This window comes from Castor canadensis, chromosome 7, assembly GCF_047511655.1.
Source record: "Castor canadensis chromosome 7, mCasCan1.hap1v2, whole genome shotgun sequence".
Classification (NCBI taxonomy): domain Eukaryota; kingdom Metazoa; phylum Chordata; class Mammalia; order Rodentia; family Castoridae; genus Castor; species Castor canadensis.
This window is the reverse complement of record NC_133392.1, coordinates 135,905,682-135,927,592: the sequence shown is the minus strand read 5'-3', so window position 1 is coordinate 135,927,592 and position 21,911 is coordinate 135,905,682. Positions and strand designations below refer to the sequence as shown.

Genomic DNA, 21,911 nt, shown 5'->3' with positions numbered 1-21,911 from the left:
GCAGAACCTGGAACCTCATACTTGTTGGGCAGAGTTAGCCTGGCATGAACAAGAGTTTAGTCTTACATGGCCATGGACTAAGGAAAAAAAATGTAAGGCCTCCATGCAGTCTTCGAGTTCGCCACTTGGTGGTGCCTTTCTTCAGTGCATCCTCAAAGGGTTTCTCTGCACCAGGTGCAGGGTAGTGGGGCTTGGCTCTCTAGGCTGATCAGGAAGGATATGGGAACTACTCCATCAGAAGACAGACATCACTTCTATTACTCGGGTATCAGCCAACTGAAGCATCTGTCTGTCTGCTGTGGAGGTCCTTCAAGGCTCCCAGTTTTCAGGAAGAAATCCAAATTACTCAGTGAGCCTGCCAGATCCAAGCTATCTCCCTCACCTCAGTGCCCTTATATGCACACTAAATGCAGCCACACTATATGACTCATGAGTCTCTGAGTGTGTCATGAACATCCTGCTCTGCTCTTCTCTCTGCTGGCTCTTCTTTCTCTCAGTCCTCTCTGAAGTGTCACCTGTGGCAGGTCTTCATGGAGGACCATCTGCCAGAGCTGGCTGCTCTTCCTCTAGTTCTCAAAGGACCAGAGCACACTTCTGTCTCTTCCCACTGTGCTGTAAACATTGGTTTATCTGACTTCCCCATCCCAGACCGCAGGCTCCCAAGACAGCAAGCCTAATTCATCTACGCTCGCTTGCACCCAGCCGAGTACCTGCTGAACTGCTCAAAGAGAAAAGAGAGGGACTGCCTATCATGCATCTAGAAGGCATCAAAGCCCCTGTTGGGCAGGGGCCAGAAATAGCTGGATAAGGAGGCACAAAGCATGGTTAGCAGGCAAATTCTGTCCAATCAGGAGCCACGGGTTGGGATGGGACCAGGAAAAGCACTGCTAGTCAGACTAGGTGCTATACCAGCTCAAGGCAGGAGATGGTATCACAGCTGTGGGCAGGGATTGTACTACTGTTGGGTGGTTTGACCAGGAAAAGTCCCATGTCAAGCCAGGTGCGGTGGTATATGCTTGCACTCGCAGCACTCAGGAGACAGAGGTAGCAGAATTGTAAATATGAGGCCAGCCAGGGCTACATAGTGAGACTCTGTCTCAAAAACAAAAAACAAACGCAAAGTCCCATGGTAGAAATGTGGAGGGACAAGGTCTAAGCTGGTTGATGCCCAGGGTTGTATTTATATAGACAGTGACTACTGCTGGAGAGCCACCTCTACAGAGAAACCAAACTCATTCACAACATGTGGCAGCAAATATACATTTTCCTGAAGCAAGATGTGGGAGCATGGGTGACAACCTAGCCTGGCCCTCGTACAATAGGTCCTCCAGACCATGCTAGCTTTGTGGTCAGAAAAATTCCTACTAGTCTCAATTCCCAGGAAGAAATACCCACTCTCATTTAGCTGACTGCCTCTGGAATAATAGGATGAGGCTTGAGGTACGCAATGTGAGTATGAATGTGTGATCCAATTAAGGCAAACGGTGCTGTGTAGAGGATGCCAGGCCACTAGAGCATTCCCTGCACGCCTCTCTGGCTGGGAACTTCAGACAGAATCCACATGGGAAACCCACACTCTCACTGAGTAAACTATCTTAATTTTTGCACACGGTTTTATAATTTGTTTTTCTTTCTTTTTTTGTTTTTGGGTGGTACTGGGGTTTGAACTCAGGGTTTCATACTTGCTAGGCAGGTGCTCTACCACTTGAGCCACACCTCCAGTCCATTGCTTTATAGTTTACAAAGCATTTGCAAATACATAAATATAATGGAGCCTCCCAAGTGAAAAACATCATAAAAATGTAATTTTCTCAAACCTCAGTCCCACCAAAAAACCCGAAAAACATCATTTTCTAGAAAAAGAAATGAAGATTCAGATACCGAGACCTGCCTAAACACCCCGCTAGCTGTTCAAAAGCTGGGACATGAATACAGGTTTTCCAACACTGAATCTATGTGACCTCAACTGTCCCCAAGGTCTGTATGGTTCTAAGAATGTTGACCACTGAAAAGGCAGCACCCTCCGGACTTCCTATAATGAATCATCCTCCTGGGACCTGAGAGCTACCAGGCAAGAAAGCTGCAGGTGGGCAGACAGAGGACCATTCTGTCCCTGGAGGACCCATCTTGAGAAAAGGACTGGGTCACTAAGACCTTTTCCCCAGGCCAGCACCCCCTCACCTGTCCCCCACCCCCATTGAACTGCAATATTCACATGCAGGAGCTTCTACCAGGGCTACTGACTTTCCTTATGGACCTGTTCTCCACCTGTAGTCAACTCAGGAAAACCAAGAGGAATTTGTAAGTTATAGAATGAAAAGTTTCAAACCATGGACCAGTCAGTTACCCAATGCCAGTTAGGAGAGCAAGACCAATTTGGTGTCATGTGAACCTGGGTTCAAGTCTCAGATTCCATCACTCACTTCACTCCGTGACCCTAAACTAGTCATCTACTCTTCATGAGCCTCAGTCTCCTCATCTGTAAGACAGGGATAGTAAAATTCTCTCCTTTACAGGATGGCTGAAGGATAGATGTGATCCCATGGCTGGCGGGAAGTCTTTGCCAGGTGAAAGGTGAGTGAGCCCTGCTCTGCACAGAGGTGACTTCCCTAGTGTGGAGTCTCTCTGGGCACATCCTTTTTTGACTTTAATTTGAATGGCACCTCCTACTTGGAGGAACCATTTTGGAGTTTCCTAAATTCTCTCTTTTAATTCTCACAACTTTCCCCATTTTGTTCACATTTTTGTTACTAAGAAACCAAAGCCTCCAGACCAGGAGGCTTCCTGAGGCCTGTTCTTTTCGACTCCTGCTAGCCTGGCTGTTGCCAGGATCTGTTTCATGGAGCCTTTCCACAGAGGTTGAATAACAGCCACTGCTGAAGGCATGAATACTCTTTCTGAAGGAACCACTGGAAGTCATTTGTTTTGTGCTCAGGATGGATGCTGGAGGGACAGGAAAGGGGCTAGAGAGGAGGAGTAATCCTCTGACTTCAGTTAGGGCTCCCTGATGACAAAGACTCATGCATATGCTATCATCTCCACTCTTCCCAAAGAGTGTTCATTTTTAAAATGCAGGTTATGCAAAGTTCCAATTTGTTAAGAATACATAACATCACATCATTTTCTAAACTTACTGCCTTGGGGGTTACTAATGAGCTGGTTGCTTCTAACCAAAGTCCTCTCAGTACACAGGGTGAGCCCCACCCCACCCCTGAAGCCACTCTGTTCCAGGGGCCTGTGGGAGAATACCTGCAACAGCCAGAGAGGAAATGACTCAGCCAGTGGAAGTGGGAGGGGTACTCTGAAGCCTGCATCCATCCACACCAGACCAGATCATCCTCTGAGGTTGACTTTCCTCAGCAGGACTCCACTGTGCTAGCACAACAGGCCTGGTGATCAGAAAGACACTCCCTGACAACACCCCCCACCCCCCGCCCCCGCAAATCCAGTCTCCTCTAGAAGGCAAGGCTCAAAGATTAACCCCACACAAGGAGACTATAATTGCTTATGTCCTTCTTCACCTCACTACCCTGAGAAGTCACTGGGCTCTACTGTGGCTTTCTTGAAGGCTGCAAGAAGGGACTGAAAGCTAAAGACTGCTAGTTGCAGAGCAATTCTGGGAGAAAAGCACTGGGCTGTGCACGACAGGCAGACAGGCACTCTCTGAAGTTTCCTTTGAGAAAAGGGTCAATAGCCCAATAAGCCAGTCCTCATGGACACCGAAGGAGGCTGGCTGCTCGTGGGGGCAAAACGCAGTGGTCATTCTGAGAGCCACCAGAACAGGATCCACGGCAGCATAGCTAACCAGGCCACCAGTTCACCCCTCCTCCCTGCCTCCGGAAGCAGCTGATGTGACAACAAATAATCTGTCACTGTGTGTGGGTGTTGGAGGAGGAAGGGACAGACTTCATAGCTCTTTCTCAGGCTGTGCAGGCCTGGTATTATCCCCCATCCATAGAAGCAGCCTGGGGAAGTACTAAGCACACTGGCTTGTGAGACATTCATGGTGGCCCTTGACTCCGCAGGGGACCTTCTGCCATGTGCAGAAACACCAGAGTGAGTCACTGACAGCTCTCCCTGCTATGCCAGCCTGCTCTGGCTCACTTGTGCTAGAAGAGAAGCTTGCAGCAAGGGAGATCCTGGCATGAGCATGTGACTCAGGGGCCCCTCAGCTCCAAACATCAGTTATTGCTTTGTGTGGTGAGTCAGCAGGAACAATGCTTGCTATGGGGTCCCATGTGGATTTCATCTTGCCACCCATAATAGCCCCAATGATTCAAGGAGAAAGCAGCAAGAAATCAGAGAAGAACTGGTTAAGCCTGACAGCCACCTTTCTGTCCACAGGACAAACTGACCTGGACACCTGCTTCAGTGCTTACAGCTTCCTCATTGGGAAGAGAGGGACAGCACTGCCCCTGAGGACTGGGCAAGGCAGCATGTAGGAGACACTCAATGTTTCTGTCTTTCTGGTCCCAATTTCTAGAGTGGGAAAGGAAAGTCCAGGTACATGCAATTCTCTTTACACTGTTTTCAACAGCAAACATCACCACCATCATCCTGATAGAAAGACAATTTGAACTGACACCAATAAACTGCCTTTCCTTAACTACCTCTATAAAAAGTTAACCTAAATTAAATTTCACAACTCTGACAGTGAACAACACAGTTCACTTTTTGAAGTTTTATGGAATGCTGCTGCTTGTGGCTGCTGAGAGGGCCAGGAAGCTGCCTGGCATGATTACAGAGGCCCTGGCCTCAGAGTGCCCTTCAGCTGTCCACTCAGGTGGGTGGGCCCATGAGAGAGCCTCCCCTGCTCAGACCATTTGGAGGTCAAGAGGGCTGATCTTAAGGGCCATGAGCTACCACCCAGACACCAGGGAGAGCACGTTCATCATGGGTCTGCTTGAGCGTAGGTCTCAGGAGAATCTTCTCCACCTCAGGTCCTTTTCAAACCCAGCCTCCACGCACAGAACACGCACAGTGCCACAGCCAACAATAAAAAAACACGTATATGCCTTGGGCCCCTTAATTCTAGCAGTTCTGGGCATTTATCCTCTAGATATATGTAAATAAGTTCACAAAGAAAAATGGGCTCAGTGAGGGTCCCTGTGGAAGCATGTGCAACAGCAAAAATAAAACCACAAAAATCAAAATACCCACAACACACCTCAGACAGCAAACAATCTAAATGACCATCAAGTGAGTGCCGGCTAATTATGTCCCACCTAGTCAGTAGAATACTGTGCATTCTTTAAGACTAGGTCCATACCACCTGAGAAAGATGTCTATGATTCATTACCCTCCCAAAAAGCAAACTAGTCCTATTTAAATGATTCTCTTTTGGTTGAAAAAATTATACACACCCTTCAATATGCAAAGGAAATTTCAAGAAGAAATTGTCTCTAGGCAATAGAACTAGGGCCCCAGGAAGGGGAGGGAGAATTTTATGTTCTCCTATATTATTTGACTACTCTACCATAGACCACTGTAACACTAATTTTTGAAAACAGAATGATTTTCTGAATCCATTACAATTGTTAAGCAGTTATGGAATGGGATCAGGAGAGGCTGGGCCTTAGAGAAGGCAGACTGGAGAGGGTATGGCAAGGTAACAGGAGACTGGGGATGGAAGGGTCAAGGCCAACATTCCTGGTAAGTTCCAGCTCTGTCAGGCAGCTTGCAAACAGGCCTAAAATTAACTTCCTGCTTGCCACCTGTCATCCAAAGGGACTGAAACCTGGCTCAGGATGCTGCTTTGGGATACTCACAGACCTAAGAGCAAAGCTATGACCTGGGCCTCCAGAATACATACCAGGCAGTACATTAAACATACTACAGAGAATAATATCTCATGTTTAATCCTCATTTCTACCTTAGGCTCAGTGATGGTTATCCCATTTTTATAGAGCAGGAAACTGAGGATAGAATGACTTGCTCAAGGCCATTCAACTAGCAAGTAGATTTAGGTTCTGAAGCCAGGTTTGATTTGAGCCTAGGCCCTTAACTGTTGGTAACATGGTTTAAAGTCCTTACCTACCATTCATACGACAAGAGGGGGAGGAATTTGTCTCCAGGCAGTGGTGGTTCCACTCTTCTGGCAAAAAACAGTCTGATTCAACTTTGTGAAGGTTTCTTCCAATTCTATAGCTATTGGAATTACAAGAGTCTACATGGATTGGGCTCCATGGGGCCAGAATCTGGCCAGGATAGGGGAAGGGGAGGGTATGGTCTCTAGAGTCATACAAACATGGACTGAAAATCCCAGCTCTGTCCTCAACGGCTGTGTAACAGCGGGCAAGCTACTTAACTCCTCTGAGCCTGGCTGTGCTACTCTGCAGAGATAAGCTCTACTTCCTTGGAGTCAATACAGTACTGCAGTGTGCTCAGCAAAGGACTTGATGGTGGTGGGGATCCCTCTTTTTTGCTGTTTTCCTTCCTGTTTCTTCAGGAAAGAGTCAAAAAAGAGAGCGCACTATGAGACTCACCCCAAACCCAATAATGCTGGGAGCAGCAAAGTTACTGTAAAAGTAGCAGGACTCTTTCCAGACCTGGCAATTGCCAGCCATGGGGTCCAAAGCCCCACGAAATGTTGGGCTATGCCAATCCCAAAATGTCCCCAAGGGCTGGACCAAGCTTCTCCCTAGAGGGACTGCTATCCCCTCAACACACATCATATACCTCTGCCCCAAATCCAGAGACAAATAACAGACAGATACATCACTACTGCTCTTCCCAATTCCCACTCCAATGACCAGGCCAGTCTCTTCCTTCTGGACCCTTGGGCAGCAGACTTCCTAAGAGTTAAAGAACCTCTATCTTTCTTGCTAGGTAGGTGGCAATCTGTAAACACCATTCATAATAATGATAGCTACTTCTGGTGCTTCCCAATAACTGGAGTTTCTTTCAAATCATTAGGTCTACAGAGGGCTAAGCCCTGGTGAGCTCACAACCAATAGATGCCACAGTGAGGAGAGAATGAATACCACTGGGCTACTGCCCGTCTACTCAACTTGAGTAGATGTGCTACCTGGAAGAATGTAAGGCTGCTGTAGTTTATTAAAGGAGGGCCCAGCACTCAGGAAGCTGAGGTAGGACTGTAAATTTGAGGCCAAGCTGGGCTACATAATAAGTTCCAGGCCAGCCTGGAAGCCTAGACTACATAGTGAGACCCTGTATTTAAAAAAAAAAAAAAAAAAAAAAGGAGGACCCAGACATTATTTATTTTGTGGTACTGGGATTTGAACTCAGGGCCTCACATTTGCTAGGCAGGCACTCTACACTTGAGCCACTCCAGCAGACCTGTTTTATGTTGGGTGTTTTCGGGATAGGGTCTCACAAACTATTTGCCTGAGCTCTGCCTCCTGAATAGCTAGAATTACAGGTGTGACTGCCAGTGCCCAGTGGGCCCAGAAATTCTTTAAAAAAAAAAAAAAGAGAGAAAATCTTTGAGGCAATCCCTCTTCTAGAAATTTACCCTGCTGATACCTAAGGTAGCCTAAATTCTATGTACAAATTCAGCTTTGAGAAACAAAAGACAGAAAATAACCTGTGTTTATCATCAGCAGAATTTGTTCAATTATACTCAAGATGGTACAAAATGTAGCCAAAAATGACCCAGACAAGCATGTGCATTTGCCAAAGTGGAACCACTGCTAAAATAGTAAGTATATCAAAGCAAGCAATACTAGTCCCCTCTTGGCTCCTGATTATGAAGCCTGGGGAGATATGCAGGGGAGGCTGTGGCCCAGAGTCACCTTCAAGGCTGTAGTCTCACCTAAGCTGGTGGAGGTGGAAGAAATGCTCCTGTTTCAGTCCACTTTCTTTACACCACAAACCCAAGGACAAATGCTGTAAAAATCTCCCAAACTCCAAGATCCTGTTTGAAGCCATGGCCGGCAGCACACCCCTCTCCATAACCCAATTTAATTCAGGGGCAGTTACCAGGGCAGTTTCCTCAGGCTTCCCTGGCAGCTCTGAATGCTATGGGGCCTCTGGCAGACACTTCTTCCTGAGAAGCAAGGCTGAATCTGCTGACCTAGCATCAGGCAGTAAACTCAATCTCAAGGTCTCTTTCTAGGTAGGAGCTCCGGGGGCGCTGAGAAAGCTCTCTCTCTGGTGATGGGGGTGTAGCCTGTGGAATCAGAGTGGTTAATGGTGGGATGAAATGTCCGCACTGGGGTTTCTGAAAGTTGATGAAGTTCACTTCCCTGGTCACATATAGAGAGAAAAAGTGAAGAAAAGGGGGCTACCCTCCTCCCAGGTGCTGAGGCAGGCAAAATGAGAGAGGCCTGCCACAAAGCTGGACGGGGTTCCCCAGGACTTTGCAATTGATCTCCTCCCTTGAGGGTAAGCTCAGGGCTTACTGGATGGAGCTGGCAGATTCCACTGACTATTATCTTCTCCCTGAGCTACCTTATCTCTGCACTTTCATTCACTCTGTCACCCAAACCAAGAACCACAGGGTCACTCACCATCATTCTTCCTCCCTCAACCACACTTCTAAACACTACCAGAGCCCAGCTGATTTTCCCCCAAACAGCTCTGACTTCTGCCCTTCTGGCCCATCCCCACCACCTCTGTCCTGATCCAAGCCCCCATCAGTCCTTGCTGTGATTACTGCACCAGCAGACACTCCCCAGTCCATCCTCTACCCGCAGCCAGAGGGCTCTTTGGAAGATGCAGGTCCAATAAGCGTTTCTTCCATGTCAGATCCATTACCAACAGAATATAAAGCTCAAGCATCTTAGCATCTTAGTTCAAGGCTGCTGTGTGTCTACCTTTCAAGCATGTCCTGCAACCAGGTCCCTTTACACCCTGTGCTGGAACCCCTGATGTTCCCAAAGGGCTGCACACACCAGCACACATTCACACTTGTACCACCCTACTCTCCCTGCCTAGTGTGCTGCCTGGACCCTCAGGAAACTATTCATTCAAGAACCAATTAAAATTCTAAGGGCTCTCCAAAATTCTCCTCAGTCTCCTTTTTATCCCCAGGTGAGTCACTCCTTCCACTCGCTCAGTTCCCACTTCATGCAGGATAGACTTCTGGAAGAGACTCACCAAGCTCTGTGCAACTGTCCATGGGTTAGGTGCCTGCCCCTGTCTCAGGTGGACCACAACCTCCTCCAGAACAGATCTGCCTCTTCATCCTCTTCATCCCCTCCCCCCAAGGACCCAGCACACACCAGCCACACAAGGAAGCTCACATGTATACACGAGGTTCTATATTTTGAGCCACCACACACATAAATGAGTGGGATGCTTCCTGATGATACTAATTCAGTAGGGTACTGGTAGGGACTCATACAGAAGAAACTCTAAATACATTTTCTCTCATGTATGCTTTAAAATGCTATTTTTTTCACTGCAGTCCTACTTCTATTTTTACTTTTAAAAAGTCAAACTGAATCATCTGCATTGCTCCTATACAGACTGGATAAACTCCCCACAGATTTCCTTTCAGAAAGAATACAATAAAATTCTGTGATCTCATGATCCCGCAAGATAGTTCTGACAGCTCAGTGGGACAGTTTTAGTCCCCGTGAATTGCTTCAACTAATTCCTTCTCTGCAGCCTGTGATAAAAACTAAAGGCTTCCTAAGCATTTATTACTCTGTGAGTGCTAACTACTCAACCTACATCTTACTTAATTCTCACAACTGCCCTAGTAGGGAGGTACTCTTATTTTCCCCATTCTGCAGATGAGAAAGTTGGGCATAGGGAGAATACATAGCTTTTAGTGACAGGCAGGGCTGGGATTAGAACACAGATCTGTCTGATGGCAGAGCCAAATAAATGCTTAACCTCTACAACTTACTACCTTCCCTAAAGGTCAAAATGAAGGCACAAGCAAGCAAATATGACCCCTCTTACAACTAAACTGGCCTTCTGAGAGGGCAGCCCCACCTCCCCAGCTGCTTAGGCAACCTGCAATCCCAAAACAAGAAAGGCACATGTGCCAGGCACTTTTGTGCCAGACAGAGAAGCCCAGGCCCATGCAAGGGAAGGGGCTAGCAACCTAGCACTGGTTCTACATGTGCTTTCTCAGTAGAGATCCACTACCCCAGTACCAGCTCTTCCCTTTCAAAGCCTGCAGTGGTCTCTAAAGGGGCCTCCAGCCCTCTAGTCCTCCTCTCCTCTCCTTCCCTCCTATACTAGGATTCTAGGGAGATCTATTCTGGACTTGAAAGCTTTTCACTGGTCTCCTACTGTCCTGGGCATAAAGCCGCAAATCATTAATGTGGCATTCCTTAGACAATTTATACTGCTTCACTTGCTCCATATTAACTTCCATACCACTCTACTGAACAATCTGAGGTTTCTGGAATAAACTATGACTTTCTCTGTCTCTCTCTTATTCTCAACAGAATACCTTCCTCTTCATTCTTACCTGCCTAACCTCCTCCTCCTCCTCCTCTCCTTCTAGACTCCAAAACCACTTCTGCCAAGTCTTCCCAAACTCATTCCCCCAACACCCCATGCCCTAGGCCCTAGGCTAAGCTAGCAGCTTGCTCTGCTGGACTCCCACAGCAGTTTGTTCCTGTTGTTGCTAGCTTTTTTAGATCACATTTCAACTATTTATTTACAAGTTAGTCTTCTAACTAAATTGTGAACTTCTTGAAATAAAAATACACCTATTGAACACTTAAGTGGTAGACATGGTTCTATGTGTTTTACATGTGTTTCTTAATTTTTTAACTCTTCATAACAACTCTGTATCATTACTCCTGTTTTACAGATGAAGACAATGAAGTACAGACAGGTTTAGCAAAGTAGCCAGGGTCACACAGCTTGAAAGCTACTCAGTCAGAATTTGACTTGGCAGCCAGGCGCTGGTGTCTCACACATGTAATCCTAGATACTCAGGAGGAAGAGATCAGGAGGATAGAGGTTCAAAGCCAGCCCCAACCACTTTTGAGACACCCTCTCTGGAAAAGATCCATCACAAAAAACAGGCTGGTAGAGTGGCTCAAGGTATAGTGTAGGCCCTGAATTCAAACCTAGAACTGAAAAAAAAATTTTTGTTTTGAAATTGGAAGTCTGATTGCAAAACCCACTTTTAACCCCTATAGAACACTTACCTCTCCAAGTGAAGACCCTGTTGTTATGTGAGAAATGAATGAATGAGGACTCCCTGAGCTGTCCATAAGCACTGGCAGAGCAGAGCCATTAAGGAAAGCTGTTTACAAATAAGGATTCTCTGGGCCCAACAATTACAATTCTGTCCTTCCTTATCTCATGCAAAACTACTCAGCCCAGAGGGAAAGGCGCCCAGCCCAGGATGACTATTCTCTTCCCCAATGGTTCTCAAAACCAAGCAAAGCTAACCGGTTTCCTCCAGTGACTTAAACCAGAGCAAAGTCTATTTTGCCACAGAAAGCTGCCAACAAAAGGGCAGCAATACTGGGGAATACGGGTGGGCAGAGAACACCATCGGGAATCAGAATGCTCTCACCTACTGGTTGAAAGGTGGGGCCAAGTGGCACAGGAATGGGCGGGCCTGACCCGCAGACAGGTGAAACAGTGACCACAGCAAACTCCCCTTGGAGGATACCGGCCAGACGTTGATCTGGCAAGCAGGTAGCTCTGACTCGCACCTGAACGCCGCCCAGGATGAGAAAATTCCCCAGCAGCGATGGTGTTGGTGCCAACGGGTAAGGGTTCCAGGAGGAAGCCCTGGCAGCCTCTTCTTGGGAATTCGTCCTAACTTTCAAGTCTCGAAATCAGGAGGGAAGCATGGAGAGGAGAGGTCGTCTCTTTGGGAAAATCTGGCTAGGTTCAAACATCAGCTGCTTCACTTACTGACTGAGTGGGTCCGAGCAAGGTTGACAGTGCCCACTTCCCAGGACTGCGGTGGGATCTGAGACTCTACGAAACCGCCGCCTCCGCCAACGGGGAAGGGGAAACCGCCCCCTCTCCCAGAGGAGGAAGGGGCATTCACTGTTGCCATTTCTGTCAAGCCCAGATGGCTTCGGGCTGTCACCTTAGTATCACCGCCAAGGCAGCCGAGGCCCGCCCAGCCAACACGCTGCCCACCCAACGCCCGGCTCCCTGCTCCAGGACCCCTGGCCTCACCTTCCCCGGGTGGTCAGCGCTGCTCGCCCATAGTCCGCAGCCTGGAGTCGGGGCTGCTGGGCGGTCCGTCCCGGGGGGCCGGGGCCGGGCCGGGGGCGTGGGAGCCGCTCACCGCCGCCTCCCAGCGCAGCCACCCGAGCCACCGCCGCCGCCGCCGCCGCCTCCCTCCATGACTGCGGCGCCGCCACCTGACAACGGAAGTGACGCACCGCCCCCCGCCCCCTCAGGGATCCACCCCTGCCCCCCCCACCGTCTGGGGTCCTACGGTCTTCGGATTGGAACGCCATCTTGACGATGGGCGGAAGTCTTTAGGCAGGAGGCCCGGATCAGGTTGACGATTGGTTCGCGGTGGGGCCTGGGCCGACACCTGTGACATGATTGGAGGCTGAGACGCTAGAGGCGGTACTTACCGCTAATCTATGTGTGCCGTGAGGCCGGGCTAGAGGTACCGCCCCGTCTTGACTCCGCAGATCCTCGCGGGTCTTACACCCTCCCTTGTCGGGGTTGGAGGAGTCTCCAAACGTTGGAAGATCGACCGACTGTCCTGTATTTGTCAGAAATGCGATCCTTCCATGATTCCCATTTATCGACTTCTGGCACTCTTTGCGAAAAGCGCTGCAGTTAGGCACAATAAAAGACAGGAATTCTTGAGGCAACACTCACGATTCATTTCTCTTTAGTCCCTTTAGAAACCCCAAGAGTGGCCAGGATCAACCTGGAGATCCCTGACCAGTGAGGTTTACAGTGAAGAGTTCCCATTAAGATTTCAGCTATCTATTTCAGCTTCAGTTTCTGTCCTTTCCCCTCCTCCTCCAGCAACCACGCCCTCCATGAATCAGCTTCTTGCACCAGCAGATGAGCCCTTTAAAGGGATTGCATCAGGCTGGTGACTCACGAGGGCCCTCTGAGAGCCTGGCTTCCCTTCCCTGGCAAGCAGAAGCAGCCAGAAGGGCTCAGTGGCAGCAGCACCAGCAGCCATAGCCCCACTTCTTTGTCTCAGAGAAGTGAGCAGGGGTGCTTGCTGCTTGCGACGTCTTAGTTCTCTTTCCGGCTGTCCCCTGGGTCACTTTTTTTTTGGGCGGGGGGACGGTACTGGGGTTTGAACTCAGGGCTTCACCTTTGCTAAGCACCTCAAGTGGTAGTGCTCTATCACTTGAGCCACTCCGCCAGTCCATCTCCTGGGTCACTGTATCTATATGTAGGCACGTGTTTAAGCCTGGGTACACTGCATGAGGTCTGGCTGCCCCTGTGTGTCTGTTCTTTGTCTCTGAATGCCTGGTGCCCGCTGGGCTGCTGATAGGGCTGAATAACACTAGTAACGGGGCAGCTTCCACTGTTGTACCACACACTGAGTTAAGTACTTTAGAGACGTGAGCATTACGCATCGGTTTACAGATGCAGAGGCTAGAGAGGGGAAATAACCAGTCCAAAGACACACTGCTACTAATGGCAGGGCTTGTGATGTCACTCAAATCTGGTAGATTCCAAAAGGCTACAATTTGAACTCCTATTGTGTCACTTACAAACCAGTAGCTACAGCAAATTCCCTTATCTTCCCAACTGTCCAAATAGGGATAACACTTTGTAGGATCTCTGAGAGAGCTCAGTGAGTTCTAGAAACAGCTTCTCACGGGACCCAGCAAGTGCTCACACTCATGTCTGTGGCAGAACTTCTGTGAGGTGGATGACCAAAAGACAGGCCTAGAGAAACCAGGCCCCAGCCCACCACACTCCTCTCTCTGACAAGTGGAAAGCCTAGGGATTCCGGAAGCCCTGACTGACAAGAATGAGTTTTGGGTTTTCCAGAGTTCTAATTATCAGCTAGATGACTCACACAGTGCTGACACCACCATCCCCACCCCCTGGAGACTCTGGGTTGATTCAAAATATAGGATTTTAACAAAGGAAAGGAGGAGGAAAAGAAAGGGGAGAAGAGGAGGTAATGAATAGAAACTAAAGGTGCCAGACAGAAGAGATGAACTGTCATCAGGACACCAACATGAGAGATTCGCTGGAATGCACATTCATGGTGACACTCTCGGGCTGGCTCTCCAACTCTGGCTCACTGGCAAATGATGCTGCCATAACAAAGTGATACCTGTCACAACAGCAAGAGATGGCTGCTTGATGAGTTATAGGCCATCACAGAATGAGGGGAGGAGACCCTCAACTCCCAGGGGCTTCTAAGGTTTCTGAACCCAGCCCTCCTTACTGGCTAGTTTATGGCCTCTCTTTGTGGTCAGGCACCAAGGTCTGGGTATGGCAAGTTTTGAGTGTCAGACCCACGCTATGGGTGGGTATGACCACTGAGATGAGCAGAGGCACCTCCTATCTTACTCTGTCATATGATGATGTCAAGAGAACTGGAAACAGAATAGTATTATAGCTAAGATCATGGAATCTGGAGCTAGGCAGACCTGTTGTTTACCATGAGCAGGTCATGTAACTTCTGTGAGCCTGTTGCACAGCTGTAAAAGGGGACTGTTAATGTATAGGGTTGTTATAATGATGCAGTAAGATTATATTCAGTCTACAAAGACTGAAAGCTCGTGATGCCATACAGCAGCTCTGCTCTGTTTCTAGCACAGTCATGGCACAAGCTTCTAGAAGCTGGTTGTGATGACCATTAAGCTGCCCATCTCTGCACTCTTTAGCTTAACCTCAGAGCTGACAGGAGCCCCTTCCTCTCTCTGGAGCTCAGGTTCCTCAACAGTAAAGTGGAGTTGGTTCCCAACCTTACCACCCTCAAAGGCTTTTTTTTTAGCATTTTTTTCTTCCAAAAAAGCCTTGTATTTGGTAAATTTTTCCCGCATATCATTTCTTACTTTTCATTGAGGAGAGCCTTGTATTATAGCCATTAGAACTTGTGATCAGGAGCAGCAAGCCAATGTGATTCCTATGCTATTGGCAATTCTATCCTAGAGCAGTCTAAAGCAGTTTCATCACTCTTCACAAGTTGCGTGCTGTCTCTCTGGATCTTTCTGGAACATTGATGGGAAGAATTCAAAGAGCCCTCACTGCTCCTGGAGACTCTTCAGCCAGGCATGCCAGACTGGAATTCACTGAACTGGTTTAAGTCCACTCAGTGTAGCCATGCTGAGAGCCGGACATGCTATGTCCCTTGTATGTCAAGGAAGTTGCATGCTATTCAGCTTCCCTCAGAGCTCTGACAGTCCTCTTCCTCCAGTAATTGCAGGGAAAGGAGGGGACACTGTGCTGCTTGAGCACTCAAGAGTTCCTGGGCTCCATTATCAACTAGGACCCCACATCGGCTGAAGCTTCAGGAAGGGTGGATATGCGCTTGAGCAAAGGCCTTGGCAATCCAGATGCAGATGAGACAAAACTTTTTTTTTTTAGTGGTACTGGAGTTTGAATTTGGCCTGACACTTGCTAGGCAAGCATTCTACCACTTCAGCCACTCCAGCAGCCCTTTTTTGTGATGGATTTTTTTTCAAGATAGTGTCTTGAGAACTATTTGCCTGGGGCTGGCTTCAAACCACAGTCCTGGTCCTCCTCATCTCTGCCTCCTGAATAGCTAGAATTATAGGCATGAGCCAATGGTGCTAGCAAGACAATATTTTAAAATAAGCTTTCCTGAGAATGAATGTGTGGCTCAAATGGTAGGGCACTTGCCTGGCAAGTCTGAGGCCCTGAGATCAAACCACAGTACCTCCAGAAAAAAAACAAAAAAGGCCCAAAAGAGACCCAAAATATGTTTTCCATCTTTTCCTTGGTGTCCCTGGGCCCCTCCCTCACACAGTTAGGTCACTCTGCCATTTGTTACTTCAGGAAATGAAGGCTACAACAGAACGCAGCATCCGTTTTTAGCATCTGGATTCCAAAAGCCCAGCATTCAGGGAGGAATGGAAAGAATCTCTGTGCAGAAACAAAAAAATTGTGTAACGGGGGATACGGGAGGTTGAGACTGGGGTGGGTAGAAGCTTCTCCTGGGCTGGGCTGGGCTAGGGGTGCCAGCTGGGTCTCAGAGGCTGCTAGCAGACAAGCACTGGCTCTTCCTCCTTGGTGAGGCACCAGGGACGTAACAAAACCCTTTGGAGAAATGCTGTCTGGGAGTTGTGGGCTGCATTTGGCCAAACTGGGCCTACTTAACTCAAGGCTCAAGAATTTCCTGGGTGTAAGAAGGTAGGAAAAACACCAGAGAGGGGCCAGGGTGACATGAGGGAGGGTCAAAAGATTCAGCAGCAACCTTCCAGGCCTATTGCCAAAAGATCAAACAAAAACCAGGCACTAGTGGCTTATACTTATAATCCATCACCAGAAAAACCAAACAAAATGAAGACACCTCAGTGGACATCCAATTACAGTGGCAGTGTAATTGGATGACCACCAAATCAGATTGCCCATCCCGGGCTTGGGCACCTGGAGAAGGGGTGCCCTATAATTCATATCATTCTGAGGAAAATGTGGGAAAATCTAAAGTGACTGCAATTAAGTTTCTGCCACTCTGGCTCAGTGGGGTGAGATAAGAACGAAAGTTAGAGAAAATTCAGGTTCTTCTTCCTGCATATCAGAAATTGGAACGAGGAGCTGGGGGAGGAGGGAGGGGCGGGATAACTGAGTGGTAGACTGTATGTTTAATGCAGGCCCATGAATTCAATCTCAACACCCTCCACTGCCAAAGGAAAAGGAAATTGTAATCCCACTATCCTTGCTATACTCTTTACCCAAGGGCTTTGTATCATGTGCCCATCACCCATTTCTCCCATCTCAGCTGGTGTTGTTATCACTCCAATCCCCCACCTTTCCTACCTTAGGACATTTGCACTGGTAAGTTTCTTCCATCTTCCCTTGGCGCTAAATGGCAGGCCCCTTCTAAATTTCACTTCCTAGACTATACTTTCCAAAATAAAACTATCTCCATTACTCTCTCAAAGGGCCCTATGTCCTTCACAGTATCTGCATATGTTTTTATGTTCTTAGTCTCCCTCACTAGAATGTCAGCCACTTGAGGGAAAGACCTCTGTCCATCTTGATGTTCCCTCAGTTGTTAACACTGTGCTGGGCTACACATGGCACTTAAGATTCCCTGTGGAAGCCTGCACTGGTGGCTTACACCTGTAATCCTAGCTACTCAGAGGCAGAGATCAGAAGAATTGCAGTTCGAAGCCAGCCCAGGCAAATAGTTCCACAAGACCCTACCTCGAAAAACCCGTCACAAAAATAGGGCTGGTGGAGTGGCTTGAAGTGAAGGCCCTGAGTTCAAGTCCCAGTACCGAGAAAAAAAAAAGATTCCCTGTGGAACCAGGCACTGGTGGCTCACACCTGTAATCTTAGCTAGGAGGATCATGATTTGAAGCCAGCCCAGGCAAATAGTTTGCAAGACCTTATCTTGAAAATACTCAACACAAGAAAGCGCTAGTGGAATGGCTCAAGGTATAGGCCCTGAGTTCAAACTTCAGCACCACAAAAAAAAAAAAAAAATCCCTTTGGGATGACAGTCAGGTAGTTAGTTTCTGGCTCCCCTTAGGCCGATGAACACTGGGTTTCCTCAACCTCTGTCTGGGTCCCTGCTGGCCTTTTCTAGCAATCTAGGACCAAATCACAAAAGACCCAGTTGTGCTCCCACCTAAGGGTTTGGCACGTGTCAAAGTGAGGCCTGGTTCCCCTCCTTCCCATCCAACTTCCCAGGGCTTTACCTTGCCCACAGCAAGAAGAACATCAGGTATAGACATGTTTGTACCCAAGTTTGGTTTTATGAAAAATTAACACAACTGCAAGAAAAGGGGTGATTTGGGCCAAGCACATTTTAATAATCTTTGCCGTCAGAGTTGAAAATGACTTCACAGGTGCCCTACGTTCAGTAAATCAGAGATTTCGAAGCAAATGATCAAAAAAGAGATTGTGGCTCAGGTGATAGAGTGCTTGCCTAGCAAGCACAAGGCCCTGAGTTCAAACACTAGAACCACCAAAAAAAAAAAAAAAGGAGGGCAGATGAGATTGTCACTTCCCCAAGGCCACAGACAGCCAGATTAGGATCCTGGGTTCCAAAGTGAGTCTGGGAGGTGGACCCCTGTGAAAGGCTGTTGTGACAGGTGGCGTGTGTGAGACATCAGATTTCAGACAAGGAGGGATGGCAGGGAGGTGGCTCAGAACATGGGCAGACCCTGAGTTGGTGCTGGAGCTTGCTAAGGGGGCAGTCTCACTTATATTTTTTGGAAGGAAACTCTTTCCGGCCCTGGCCCTTGCCACCAAAGTTGCGCACGCGATGGATGAGCTGTAGCTGCTGCTCGATGGTCGTGGTGATGTTCACATCATCCGGGATGTGGACGTATCGGACATTACGGCCTGTCACAAAAAAGTCATCCAGCTCCACTTGATGCCCCCAACGGTCCGTGTAGGTGACCTTAGCCAGGCGAATGTTCATGAAAGCATCAACGTTGTCAATGCGCCCATGGGCCACACTCTCATCCCGCAGGTCCACAGTGGTCACCTGGCCCTGGAGGCCCTGTAACAGGATGATCAGGCTGTTCTCAGAGATGGTTCGCTCCTTCACTGAGTGGCTCACAGCCATTCTTCCACACAGGCTGGCTGCTAGCTAAGGGCAGGAGCACACAGATGGGAGTTGTAGTAGGCTATGGGATACATTGCCAAACACCGCTGTCAGGTGCTCAAACAAAATTCCCAGCACAGACCTCCCAAATCTGACCATCTCCCCATTTTTTTTCTTTTTTGGTAGTTCTGAGAATTAAGCCCAGGACTTTGCACATACTAGGCAAATACTCTACCACTGAGTTACATCCCCAGGCCTTTTTAATTTTTATTTTTGAGACAAAGTCTCTTTAAATTGCCTGGGCTGGCTCAACTTTCTATCCTCCCGCCTCCATCTCCAGGGTAGCTGGGATTAGAGATCTGCACCACCATACCTAACACCTCCTCAGTTTCTGCATCTTTGAATGCAGGCATTCCATGCACACTTCTTAAAGAATCCTTAGACCTCTTTGCAAACCAAGAATTACTTATACTTGGACTGGTGGAGTGGCTCAAGTGGTAGAGAGCCTGCCTAGCAAGTGCAAGGCCCTAAATTCAAACCGCAGTTACCACAAAAATTACTTTTGCCTTTTTTTTTTTTTTTGGTAGGACTGGGGTTTGACCTCAGAACTTCACACTTGCAAAGTAGGAGCTCCATTGCACTTATACCCATTTTATGAGTTGGGAAAATATGTGTAGGAGAGGCCAAGTAATTCCTACAGCTTGCCCAGGGCTACACAGTTGCTAAGTGCCAGTGCTGGGATTCAAAACCATAGCTGCCTAATCCCAAACTCCACACCAGTGGTTCTAAGCCCTCAGTGTACATCAGAAACACTTGGCAACTTTTTACCTGGCCTTCATACCAGGAGATTTTTATTTTTTATGAAGTTTAGTAGGAAAGGAGTAAACTTTCAATAGACTGAAAGTGGGTCTCTCTAGAGCAAGAATGAGAATGACCACCTCAGAGATTCTGATTCACTTCGTTAGGGGGTGGGGGCCAGGTATCCTATTTTTAAAATCTCCTTAGGTAATTTGTTTTTCAATACTGGACTTTGAACTCAGGCTTCATGCTTACTAAATAAGCACTCTACCACTTGAGCTATGCCTTTAGCCCTCCCCAGGTAATTTCAATGTGTGGACAAGCTTGAAAATCTGCTCTAAAGTGTACTTTACATCCTTGCTACTCAAAATCTGCTCTGTGAACTAGGATCATAACTTGGGCACTGCACTTACTAGAAATGCACTCTCCCCCAACATACTGGAACAGAATATGCATTTTAACCTGACCCTCAATGAACCAGATACACGTTAAAATTTAGGATACAGGGTTGGGGATATAGCTCAGTGGTAGAGTGCTTGTCTAGCCTGTGCAAGGTCCTGGGTTTGGTCCCCAGCACACCTCCCTCACAAAAATTGGGACTTAATTGTTGGCACTAGTTCTCAAATATTATTGTGCATTTGGAATCACCTGGAGGACTTGTTAAATTGCAGATTGAGCCCGGTGGCTCACGCCTATAGTCCTAGCTACTCAGGAGGTACAGATCAGAAGGATCAAAGTTCAAAGCCAGCCTGGTAAAAGAAAGCGAGACCCTATCTCAAACATACCCAACACGAAAGGACTGGTGGAGTGGCTCAAGTGGTAGAGCATCTGCCTAGCAAGTGTGAGGCCCTTACTTCAAACCCCAGTACTGCAAAATAAATAAATAATTTTTAAAAATCAGATTGCTGGGCCCCTCTTCTAGTTTCTGAATCAGTGGGTCTGAGCTGGCCCAGGAATGTGCATTTCTAACAAATTTCCCCACGAGGCTGACACTGCTGGCTAGGAATCCACACTCAGAACTAGTGGTCTATACCGTGTAGGTGCCATTAAGTAGAAATTCAGGTCATTGGGGGAAAAGAAGGTGGTCTCTAAAGTACACAGGTTTTGAAGATAAAGAAAAACCTAGGTTAGAATCTCCTCACTCTGTAAATGACTGTTACTTAATATCTGAACTTGTCCACATTTATTCAACTATAGGCTAAGTAAGGCTACCAGAATCTCGCTATATGGAAGGTTCTTTCCTTTGCTGTCAACAGGCCGATTCTGAATTAATGTAACTATGTCTTATCCATCTCTTATTTTCAGACCCTGAGTTAAAGGTGGTGGGACTTTCCTTACACCTCATTCAACATCATGACCAAGGCTGTGGTATTAGGTGTGGCAAGCCAGGCTATACCACTAATGAAGAGGGTGGGAACCTGCGTCTTGGAAAGGGTTCAACGACCACCCCCCCACCACCACCCAGTCTTCAGCCTGAGACTCCGAGATCAAGCAAAGGCAAAGAGCAGTCCCTGGGCCGGGCGCCGGTGGCTCACACCTGTAATCCTAGCTACTCAGGAGGCAGAGATCAGGGGGATCGGGGTTCAAAGCCAGACTAGGCAGATAGTTCGCAAAACCCTGTTTAGAAAAAAAAAAAAACAACTCATCCCCCAAAAAATGCTGGTAGAGTGGCTCAAGGTGTAGGCCCTGAGTTCAAATTCCAGCACCGCAAAAGAAGAAAGGAAAAAAAAAAAAAAAAAAGAGCGGCTGCTGAGAGCATAGTTTGGCGCAAGCCTGTACTCCTAGCACTTGGGAGGCAGAAGCAGGAGGATAAAATTTGAGGCCATCCTGCGCTACCGAGTAAATTCAAGGCTAGCCCAGGGTACACAGCGAGATCCTGTCTAGAAAGAAAGACAGCAGTCTCGGGACATTGAGCTGGGCCTGGGCTCTGGGACGCCCTTTGCCACTTCCTGGAAGGGAGGGCCCAAGCCAGCCACTCGGCGTCCAGCTTGCTAGCCCCGTGGCTAACCGGAGATGCCACGACCGAGGGGGCTCTACACAGACAGAGAGCAAGGGGGTGGGTTTGGGGAAACGCCTCCCGGGCTCCCCGCGCGGTCGTCCAAGACCCACCTACCCACCGGGCGGGATTCCTTCCGCTTTCAGCGCCGGAGTCCCCGCTGAAGCCCGCCGGCGCCTAGCCAGGCAGCCTCCCGCCGCCGAAGCGCGGAGGCGCCATGGCAACCGTGAGCCGCGCGCGTCCGCAGCACGGAGCGCGTGCGCGGAGCGTGCCCGAGTGCCCGTCGTCGACTACAACCCCCAGGAGGCCGCGCGCTGCCGGGCTGCGTCTCCCACCCTCTTCGATTGGAGTTGTAACCGAGGAGATTTAGTGGACTCACTGAGCGGGTCACCAGGGGCCAACCGCCTTCTCAGGCTCTGGGTGTAGGCCGGGGACCCCCCCCCCCCCCACTGCCAAAGGGCTCCCTGAGCTGATGGAGCTGCCGGGGAGAGAGCGAGAGAGAGAGAAAACAACCCGGAAAAGTTGTTGTTC

General features: G+C 48.4%; 2 protein-coding genes across 6 annotated transcripts in view; both read right to left on the bottom strand.

The window, feature by feature from the left end:
• The window catches only part of Stk40 (serine/threonine kinase 40), a 38,882-nt gene extending 26,010 nt beyond the window's left edge, over positions 1-12,872 (bottom strand). Inside the window, exons 1-2 of one of the 3 annotated variants that reach the window (XM_074080567.1) lie at positions 12,739-12,872; positions 12,486-12,619 (exon numbers count right to left, since the gene is read on the bottom strand). The gene's annotated coding sequence lies outside the window, so the exon portion shown is untranslated. Of the gene's footprint in view, positions 1-11,081; positions 12,026-12,075; positions 12,253-12,485; positions 12,620-12,738 lie in introns of those variants that run through there. The other 2 variants (XM_020169736.2, XM_020169738.2) reach the window with 2 other exon arrangements.
• Positions 12,873-17,822: 4,950 nt separating this feature from the next.
• Positions 17,823-21,641, bottom strand: Lsm10 (LSM10, U7 small nuclear RNA associated). Of its 3 annotated transcripts, none has more exons than XM_074080557.1 (2): positions 21,498-21,641; positions 17,823-18,631 (listed from the first exon to the last, which is right to left on the bottom strand). In XM_074080557.1, exon 2 carries the CDS (start codon positions 18,605-18,607, stop codon positions 18,236-18,238), a length of 372 nt encoding a protein of 123 aa, XP_073936658.1. In that variant the 5' UTR covers positions 18,608-18,631; positions 21,498-21,641; the 3' UTR covers positions 17,823-18,235. The 3 variants fall into 3 exon arrangements, with proteins under 3 accessions (XP_073936658.1, XP_020025339.1, XP_020025340.1); XM_020169750.2 differs by having other exon boundaries at positions 21,502-21,641; XM_020169751.2 differs by having other exon boundaries at positions 21,494-21,637.
• Between the last annotated feature and the right edge of the window lie 270 nt (positions 21,642-21,911).